We start from the raw sequence: 11062 nt of genomic DNA, 5'->3' as shown, positions 1-11062 counted from the left end.
TAGAATTATGCTCAAATACAATTAAATGAACTCACTGGAAGGTGCGTAATCATACACCTTGCATCACACTGCCATAGCTACTAAGGGGTTTTTATGGTGTAACGATCCCAGCCAAACGGGATCACTCAAGTCCTTGTTTTAGTTTTGGTTCCATTGTTTGTTTGTGTCCTGTCATGCCCTCTCTTGGTCTTTAGTTGTTTTACATGTCCTTATTTGGTCTCTCCTTCCTGTCTTCCCTCAGTCAGTCAGTGTCATCATACTCACCTCTGTCCTGTTCCCTCTCTCTTAGGCCTTGTATATATTTTTGTCGTATGTTTAGCTCCCTGTTGGTTATTGTCTGTCCTTAGACACTGGCTGTTTGTGCATTTGTTATGTTGTTCCAGTTTGGTTGGATTAAACCTACCTGTTTCTTTTAACTTTCGTGCTGCTTGTGCCTACTTCCTACACACCCCATCTTAACTGTAACAAATGGTGACTATTTTATGTAATTATATTTTTTCTAAATACTTGTGGTACCCACAGATGGTGGGACTATGTTGAAAATCTGTTTGTTAAAGATTCATCCGATTTGAATGAAATGATCCTGAAATTAAATGTTATCTTTTCCATGTAGTTTTTTGAGAAAGGAGGAGTGGAATTTCACTCACTCATTCCTATGTCCCTCACACGCTCCCAGCCTCAATGCCTCACTTATAAACTTCCTCACCAGAGATGGAAACAGTACTGAAAGTGCAAGAGAAAGTAGTATTACTACTAGTACTATTTTGATATGATATGGTATGTTTTCAATAGGTTGAATAGCCACGATATATCATTTCCATCTTTTATTTGAATATGAGGCAGCCACAACCCACTGCAGGCCCAAATGTGTACCCTGTCTCTCCTCATGTGTGTGCTCAAAGGAGGGTCTTCGGATCCCTGTGGAGGCCACTGCAGCACTATCAAGGCCACTCGCTCCAGGCTCACCCTTACAGACCTGAAACCCAGTAGAGTTTGGAACTGGAATAGGCACACAGACCACGCCATGATTGCAGTTTACTTTAAAAGGAGGGGCACAGAGTGAATGGATAAACTCTAACACACTTTAAAAGGAAGGGAAATACAATCCCTCCCCAGACATTTGGGTTTGTTTGTCTTCACCAGCATCAGACACCTCCTAAGAGAATGAACCCAAACTCTCTGGATGCATTTTGCAATCTTGTCCCTGTTTATACATCTCCACTGAGGTAAAAAGCCTTTTTAGCATCTACACACACTTGGTGAAGTAAGATTCTTCATGGTGATGTTTTTGTTTAACTTTTACTATGAACTCACCACAACGATTTGAGCTAAACACATCACGTGTTCATCCCTGTGGGACAGTGAGGTTTAGTTACCATGGTCGCTGAGTGCCTGGGAGCTAAAAGGGTGGTTCAGCAATTGTCTTGCTCAGTAAAAGTGTAGGGGATAAATTCAGAGTGTCACTGGGATGACCCAAAGACATGCCGTTATAGTGGCTTAGTAATTAGTTCAACCAATAAAAAGATCCGGTGTCATATGCCATCAAATTGTAAACTGATATTGGTTTGTGAAACTATGGGGACATCTAGTGGATTAACATTTACTGTTTGTGTACAGAAGGGAATTCTTTTTGGGGCGTCCTCTGACCCCACCCAATAGCGATGAGCACTGTAAAAATATAAAAGCTAACAAAAAACACTTAATTCAGTTGATTGTGATGAATAATGCGGCACTCCTTAAAAGTCAAAAGCCACAGCTCCTTGTTACTTTTTCTTGTTTTTCTGCATAAGTGCATTGAGCCATACATTAGATTTCCTATGTTAATCTGTGAGGATGCTTCCACAAATTGCAAAATGAAATTATTGCTGTAGTGTTCTTGTTGTTGTTGTTTTTTTAATGACGTTTTCTGTAACACAACGAAACTTCCAGATGGTGGAAGAGAAAGTCTGTGGAATAGAACGGTAACAAAGCTACAAGGTCACAGCTGGAGAGAATAAAGAGCTGTCAGGTGGCATGATGACAGTACAGGGTAACACAGGTTCTGACCACCGGGCCTAATGTCTGAATTACAGAACCATGTATATTATCCGGCTCCCACCACACCTGAGACTCCACAGCACCGGCCGTGCTCAATTCAATACTGGCTAATCTATATTGGGTTTGGTCTTTCTGGGGGTTGTAGTTGATTGAGTCATACTATCACTAACACTCTGTCCCTCTAAGAGATCACTACATTTTCATCAAAGCACTACCGACACCTAGTTTTCTAGCTTTAGTGCTGGACAACATGCCCCAGACTGTGGCAGTTCACTCCCCCTGTCCGCCACTCACCTCCTATCTGCTGAAATCTGCTCCCCTGTCTGCACATCTACAGTATATTTCCAGCAATTTTGCCAGACCCAGCATCTACCCAGCATCTGCCCAGGCTCCACACCATACCATTCATTATTTTAATCTGCCTTCTTATTTTTGTTTCATTTCACTTCATTTCTTTGGCTTTTTTCTTATTAATGTGTACTATATTATTTGTGATGATTTCAAGGAATTTTAAGTGTTTTTAAGAAATAATCTGAATTTACATTTAACTATTTATGAAGCATTTTTAAATGATGCTAATAATCACAACACTGTCTTAGCCCACATTATGGTGAAGTCGGTTAGTCACAAACACAAGTAACTGTGTGTGGATGGATGGAGATTTGACCAGGTCATTGGTGGTTCAGAATTGTATGACTTAGTAAAAGGGAAATAACTATCACCAGTTTCTGCTCTTATTACTGGCCTTTTTTTGTCGTGTTTCTTGTGTGGATCGCTGTGGCAGATGTGTGTTTCCTGTCCAAGCTGTCTCATTTGAGATAAAGATGAGGTGAAATAGGAAATAGCTATCATAGTAAGATGGTGGCGATACGTCACAATAAAATATAATACAGGATCCTACTCAACACTGTTTATTACAAAACTAATTACAAACACACTTCTCTCAGCCGACCAGACCAGGACTACTACAGTACATACATTGCCTCAACCTCTTTCCAGTGGACTTACTGCTACTGGTGACCAGAATGGACAAAGGCCTCACTGGTGGAAGAAGAGGGATTTGGGCCTCCAAATCTTAGTTGAGAAGATGAGTGTCTCCTCCACTTCCAGTTTTCCTGTTGAAAAATGTCCAATTATATGAGAATAAACCTTTTGAACTTTGCTAGCAAGGCTTCAATCACAGGAGAATGTCAGGGATTTCTAGGTTTTTGGTATTACGGGAACATGGCTGCTAAAAAATAAATACACTGGACTCTAGTAAAATACTAAATGGATTCTCCATTCTATGATGGAAGGGCTGCATCTGTTAAGCACAGAAGCGGTGGGGAATGCTTCTTCATGAACTGTTAACACTGTAAAAAGGTTACAAATGTTTCAGGGTAATGCTCACCAAACTTTTGGTACATCACATTAAAATGCCATCTTCACTATATCAAAGCGGCACTAAGCAAAGTGCATAAAAATACGGCATTAATACTGTATCGTACAGCTTTCCATAAAACCACCTTCAGCCAGTTGGATCATGTATCCCTGTTACTTATCCCTGCTTATAACTTGAGGGAGCCAGCTGCACTGAGATCAGTGAGACAGTGGACACAGGAGGCTTACTGAATGACTGTTTGTGTCATGGTCGAGAAAACAGACTGGAACATGTTCAAAGTTTTCATCCGCCCAGGAGACCACCAACACTGAGGAATGTACATCAGCAGTCAAAGGCTTTTTTTAGGAACTTGGGTGGATGATGATCCCAGCCAAATCATTTATATCCACGCAAAAGATCTTGAATAAACAGAGAAATCCAGATACTGCTGAAAGCCTATACTGTAACATCCAATGTCATGAAGTATACTGACGGCTCATTAGCATGCAATGCTAAGTAAAGTAAATACAACATGCCTCTAATCCATGAAGAACGCAAAGAGAAAATACAGACGCCGAACAACTCACATATGCTTGTGATTCATTTGCTTGTGATTCATTTGGCAAGACCTAAACCCAGTGATATTACAAAGCTAAAACAAACAGCGGGGTTCAATCCGATGCCTCCCTCAAGACTAGCACGACCCACTAGTGCTCCGGCCCCCTGAGGCCGACGCGAGGGAGACCACAGGAGTGAACATTCACACAGAGCCCAGCAGGCACCCGGGCCACGTCTTCAGAGAGTGTGCTGTAGTTCCCACATCAAGGAGACGACCAATGTCCCAGCGCTAAAGAAATCCAAGGTAACTTGCTTTTTTAAGGTTATTTGGCATTAATATGAACTTTACCCAGTACTACGAAATTGTGGCCAAAAACCTGAAAGTGAGGGTCATAATAATTTTGACGTACAATTTTGTATGCGAAGGTTGTATTTTGAATGCAGTTATTTTTTTGCTCATCTTTATTAAGGACGCCAATCATTTTGACTGTAATTCAGTCAACGCTTTTGTTCCCTGGAAACATCACTGACGTCACCAGGCTCAATCTGTCTGATGTACCGTTCTTTCTGAGGGGTAGACAGCAGGCTCCGATGATTGGCAATAACACCCATAACACCCCCTGGGGTGAGTTCTCAGCCCTCCTGCTTTACTCTGTGTTTACACATGAGGTCCATCATCACGTTTCCAAGGTTCCGACAACTATGACTGACAAAGCCTACGTAGGAAGGAACTGAAATGGCGATGTGGTGCCAAGACAACACCGGGAATGAAAAGAGTTGGGCTGCAGTACAGGCGGCCAGCAGTTGCACGTTGCGTTCATATAAGCCCATGACTTTTCATGGACCGTCAATGTCAGCAGTGTTTTCCAGAGGGTTCAAGAGCACCTCTGCACCCTACAGCGACTGAGGAAATTCTCCAAATACCAGTGCACTGGTTGTGAGCATTCTGTCCGTCTGCATCACCGGGGAAACTTTACGCGCGACCGCAAGGCTGTCCAGAAGGTGAAGACAGCCCACACATCACAGAGGCCGTGCTCCAGACTATCCAGGACATCTGTCCGAAATGATGCACGTCGAAAGGCCGCGGCATTATCAAGGACCCTTCATACCTCAGCAGTGTACTGTTTATTCACCTACTATGGGTCAGGTGGTGACTGTACTGAAGCAAAGGGTCTCTTACTAACAGCCTAGAATTCTGTTTTTAGCTGCGGGTCACCGGACTGCTGAACACCTGACCTGTTTGACAACCCACACTGACTTGGCTGAACTGGGCACACAGGCACATAGAAAATAGGAAACACTTACGCAAACACACAGCGTGTAAACATTGATGTAAATACTCTGTGATTATTAGTATTAGTACTCTGTGATTATAAGCTCATCCATGCTTTTATCTCTAGTAGGGTTGACCACTGTAATGGCCTCTTAACTGGAATTCTGAAAAAGACTGTAAAACAACTGCAGGTCATTCAGAATGCTGCTGCTAGAATGTTAACCAGGACCAAGAGAACAGAGCACATAACTCTGGTTCTTAAATCTTTGCATTGTCTTCCAGTCAGTTACAGAATAGATTTCAAAGTGGTGCTTTTAGTTTATAAATCTCTGAATGGTTTAGGACCCGAATACATTTCTGATATGTTTGAAGAATATAAACCAAGCAGGGTTCTTAGATCCATGAACACAGGTCAGCTATTAGAGCCCAGAGTCCAAACTAAACATGGAGAAGCTGCGTTTAGTGCTTATGCTGTACAAAACTGGAATAAACTACCAGAAGATCTTAGACGTGCCCCAAACATATAAATCCAGGTTAAAAACACTTCTCTTCTCACGTGCCTATGACTGAGCTCTTAAACTTAACCACGCTGTTTAGCTTCCCACTTTTAATCTTTATATGTTTTATTATTGTATTTTTTATTATTATGATGAATTCATTTGCTTTGATGTTTTCATTTGAGTATCTTATTGTACTTTCATATATTTTTCTTTGTAAAGCACATTGAATTGCTTCAATGTATGAATTGTGCTATATTAATAAACTTGCTTGCTAGAGTATTACCTGTAGATTATCAGTATTATAACTTTGTATCATTTTGGTTTCACTTGTCTTGCATTTCATTTTCTAGGATTGTCAAGCAGTGATTTGCAAGTGTGTCTCCTCATGCATCCTCTGAGTAAGACTAGACCTGATCGTGATAGCAGGAACACTTGGAGGATAAGAGAGGTGGGAGGACAATGGCGGTTGTGGACAGAGGATGAGGTGGCAGGGGCATAAAGGCTTCTGAGAATGACATTTGGAGAGAAGGGAGGAGAGAGTGAATACCAGTAAACAGACTTCTGCTGTTTCCTTTTGTAAGTCTTTAACTGAGTGACAGAAGAACAGGGAGAGAGAGGAGTAGACAGGCAGGGAGGAAGAGAAATATAAAAAGGGGAAAACAAGCCAGACACTATTTAGACAAAAGACTAGTAGAGACAATAGGGGAAGCACACATCTAATCAGTTGAATCTCTAGAATCACTTAGAATATTATTTTTCAAATGTCCTGAAATCCCAAAATAGCAAAATACATGACAATACATTCTATAGTACAATATATAATTAAGGAAGCCAGCGAGGACAGCCCCAAGTGATAAACTTTGGTTGAGATTGTGCTAGTCACCCCACAAAAAAGTATCCAGCCAACTAAAGGGGGAACTGTTAAGGATTATGTTGTTTGTGCCTGGTGGCAGCATGAGCAGGATGTGACAGGTTTTGGTTTTGGGGATAGGTAGATGGTGGCCTTTGGTTAGCCTTGCTGATGCAACCTGAGTGTATTACAGTACAAGGAGAGCTAGGACTCACAGGTCTGGACAGGAGCATATTGTATGTATGTATGTTGAATGTAACCATTTTCTGTATCAATTTGCTAAACCATAGATTTTAAACATAAAAGTTTGCTGTCATGGGGCTGTGCTTTAGAAAAACATAGAATATGATTTGTTGAATTTGAAATTGGGATATCCAATCAGTGGTGCACATCCCCTTCATTATCAACGCCTCTTGCAGACAACATCAAAAGCAGCAAAGAAAGTTGCAGATGGTGAGTGAGAGGGTGGCTTTGACTTCCTGCCAGTCCTGAGAGCAAATCATCTGGTAGGATTTAGGTAATGGTGAGCCGATTGGGTGAGCTGGAAAGATGGTTGCCTTTTACAGAAGTCTCTTGTAAGAATTGGTTGCACTGTAAATTTGAGGCAGCCTAGTTATGTCCTGAAGATAGTGTAGTGGAAGCACAGAAGCTGGTGGGCTTACAATAGGATATGACAAAGGCATGGTTGCCGAAGGCTCGGCCAGCTGGGTTCAGTCCAGCTCAACATGGCAGCAGCTCCATATTTAAAGTAGATGGATGTAAGGTGGGAAGAATAGATGGGCTCTCTGCCAGAGAAAAGGTGCTAACAGAAGCCTCATTTCAGTTCAACTGTTGGTGGGGCCCATTCCAGTTCAACTGTAGGTGGGGCCCATTCCTTGGAATTGGAAAGCTGTGGTGTGAGGTTCTATGGATTCTCAGTGTTGACAAAGGTATATGGTAGTTCTGGGAATGAAGGGTGAGAAGCAATATAGTGAAGTAATTGGACCTTTGAGTCTGAGTCAAGTCTAAATTCCCTGGTGTCCAGGTCTTGGTCTGTGTCCTGTACACCCCAATGCAAGTAGAGGGAATTCATTTAGGTCTTAATTAGAAACCTCCCACTCCTGGTGAACACAACCAAGTACTGGAAAACACTGGGGAGATACATCTACTTTTTACACCTCAGTCGCTACGGAGTTCATTAACTAGCTACACACCTCACCAGGAGTCAAACCAATGCTTTCAGTTGAGTTAGTCTGACTCAGAAATGCTGTTGTGTTGATTACAAAATACACTTTCGGCATTAGACACGTGACTACAGTTTGCACTGATTTGTGGTTGATATCTACCATGCAATTGAAAAATGTATAAGGATAGCAAATCGGGTGCAGATTTTTGGAATTAGACCAGCACAATCAAACTGCATCCGATTTCAATGGGGATTCCCCCGAGTGAAATTGGTGAGGGCATCGGTGGTAAAACGACATGATTGGACTGCAAACACACTGTGATTCAGCTAGCCTTCTTTCCTGCAGTTCAGTTGAGGGAGTGCGGCGCATGACAGGTAAGGCCAAAAGATGCTGATACTGGTGGCCCAGCTTATCAAGCCTGCTGTTAAGCTGTTTCCAAAGGCACTTTGAATCATTTTGCTAATTAGAGCTAGTTTGCCGATTTGGTTCAGCTAGCACATGCACAAGCATTACTGTAGACGTATCACATGACCTATCAACATGTCTTTGTCATTTTCTGTGCACCATGCAAGCAGGGATCTTAGGTAGGAAATCTGATGAACCAGTACACCAAAATATTTGGAACTCCTGAAACTTTTGTCGTCTGAGACAAATAGCATTTACTGCTCCAATCGTAGGTGTTCTAAATGGCAGTTGATTAGGTCTACACCATGATTCAATGCTGAGTTATCGTGTGTCAATTTCTTTTGAAGATTTTGGAGAAAGGCTTACTGGACACCCAATGGCAGACTCAATGTTACCAGCTTCTCGACTGGTACTGTACCTCTTGGGTAAACTAAGCCAACCACTAAATCATACTGGCTACTGGCACTAAAGTCAGTCGTTTGTTGAATTAGATCACCTTTATTCGTCTGTCAACAGTGTTGGAGTTCAAATTACATATCAATTTATCCAAATGTGTGATAGAAAAGACAACTTTCCAAGGGGTGTACTTTTCACATGACTGTATACCAAAAAATTATGTTTATCTAAATGGTAAAAAGGAAATACATTTTTATGAGGAGTGTGGAATGTAATAAAAGACCTGGTGATTCATATTCAAATACAAACCTTTATTCACAAACAGCTTCCTCTGAATGGTACAATAAACAACAGCACAGTAAGTTTCAATTCAAGGACAAGTAGTTCACATTTACAAAATAACAAATAATACTACTTTAGGAATAATACTACTTTAGGAATAATACTACTTTCCACAGGGACACATTTCTTATTATCCAAGATATAAACATCTAACTGTCAATCATCAAGGAGCACATATGGCATCACAAATGTGACAATATGGAAGAGGAAAACCTAACATTGACTTACAAAACATGGCTACAGATGGCTTTTCATGCATTGTTTTCCCTCCTCTCATCCTTGTGCTACTTTGCCATAAACTCTGGTAATGGTAGTGATTGAACCACCCACACGATTCAACTAAAAACATATAAATTACTTCAGATTTTAATTCAGAGTAAGATAAAAGTGATCTAATATAACAAAGATAATATAGCAAATATAACATTCATAGAGCTCTTAAAACAAAAATAATTATAGGGTAAACTTTTCCTCTTATTTCTCAGATAGGACTCTTAAACAGAGGCATAAAAATACATCACAGTGACAGGACGTTTGTTTTCCAATATCAAAAAAATCATATGCCTTACCATTTATTTTTTTCTCCAGCATAACATCTTCAATTCACGTACAAGAGGATTTGAAAACTGTAAACATACTGTAGTACAACAAGTACAAAAGCACATGTGGCAAAGACACAGTCAGAATATAATAATATGCCAGAGCACTGACAGCCTCACTCTTCTTCCATGGATTTCTCAATTTCTTTCAGCTTCCTCACAAACTCCTGGGCCTCTCCGTCCCCTGTCCGTGCATCCAGAATTCTCATGATAGGCTTCTCTATTTGGAGAAAGCAAACAGAGTTGTCAGTGCATCCATCCTACGCCTGACACAATTACCTTTAGATTGAATAGGTTGCTAAATTGGATTACAGAAACTCCTTCCAGACTTAAACGCCCTCTGCTCCCTGGAGCACCATTCCCACTCAGTGATAGATGGGAAGCGTAATGTATATGTCCAGCAGATGGACACACCAATCTTCAATTCAGTCAATTCAGCAAGCAAACTCAAATTTAAAGTGGACATTTTCCCAATTGAATATCCATTATTACCATTTGTATTTGGAATTCTAGTTGATTTAAAATGCACTGTAGGATATTAATCATAACAGATTTGTATGATATATAGATCATTTGATTCATAACAAAATTTGGTCGACACAATAGGATCACGTGGTACACAAAAGAATAAGTGCCCATTTAGTCTCACTACCACTTTCACACATTTTTCTTGCTGAACTTCTACAAAAACTCCACAGTGCATCTTCAATTAACTGATAGAACTAATTCCAACCCTGCTCCCTACCACTGGGTTTGCTTCGGGCCAGGTGCAGAATTGTTGGTTGTATGGTCTTTCCAGCGGTGGCTGAGGCATTGGGTCTCCCTGGCCAACAGAAGTCACTGAGCGGGGCCACAGCTTCTCCGGCAAAATCATTGGTGGACAGCCAATCATAATCCATCACAGTAAAGGTCAGACAGGCAAACCTGTGTCTGTACTGCTCAGGGCTGACGTGGCTACGGAACAGCAGATATAAGATAATTGGTATAACGAAAACATCTGGATGTGCGCTTTTCAATCTAGATGCTGTCAAGAGGGAACTATCACATCAAGCACCAATCAAATCACAGCCATAGCATACAGGTGGCTAAGACACGTACAAATAGAAGAGCTCATCAAATACTGGGTGCAGGGTCTTGAGCTTCACTTGGGTGCGCTGGCTCTTAGCCATTGGGAAGAGGTGGTGGGGACAGAGCTCCACAATGACAAAGGGGTCACTCAGGCCTGCGCGGGTCCAGACAGGGTGGGGGAAGCAATGATCAAGGGTTCAAACAGAACATCAGTTTGGCAGTCCTGTTGGATGTGGATCTATATATTTCACTGAAGGGCCTCTATTTACCGTTGGCATCCAGGGCAATAAGGTCGGCAGCGTGCAGGATCTCCACAGTGAGCCTCTGTTCAGAAGCATCATAGTAACACTTCACACTGATACGGCCAAAGCGGGTGTGCTTCAGTGTCCTCTGAAAGGCAAATCCACTACTGTTAACAGATGATTCATTCGGTTAAGTTTTCACATGTGACATTTTAGTAATTTGGCAGATGCTATTATCTATAGGTGTATGTATGACTTAAAGCAGG

At 41.4% G+C, this 11062-nt stretch overlaps 1 protein-coding gene across 2 annotated transcripts in view; it reads right to left on the bottom strand.

Annotated features, from left to right (window-relative positions):
• Positions 1-8880: 8880 nt before the first annotated feature.
• Positions 8881-11062, bottom strand: part of baiap3 (BAI1 associated protein 3) — a 48255-nt gene continuing 46073 nt past the window's right edge. For both annotated transcript variants that reach the window (XM_020050688.2, XM_010874900.3), the window contains 4 exons: positions 10824-10944; positions 10585-10708; positions 10232-10440; positions 8881-9706 (listed from right to left, as the gene is read on the bottom strand). In XM_020050688.2, coding sequence (XP_019906247.2) covers positions 9603-9706; positions 10232-10440; positions 10585-10708; positions 10824-10944 — 558 coding nt within the window. In that variant the 3' untranslated portion in view covers positions 8881-9602. The remainder of the gene's footprint in view (positions 9707-10231; positions 10441-10584; positions 10709-10823; positions 10945-11062) is intronic.

Source organism: Esox lucius, chromosome 11, assembly GCF_011004845.1.
Source record: "Esox lucius isolate fEsoLuc1 chromosome 11, fEsoLuc1.pri, whole genome shotgun sequence".
NCBI lineage: Eukaryota > Metazoa > Chordata > Actinopteri > Esociformes > Esocidae > Esox > Esox lucius.
This window is presented reverse-complemented; position numbering and strand designations above follow the sequence as displayed.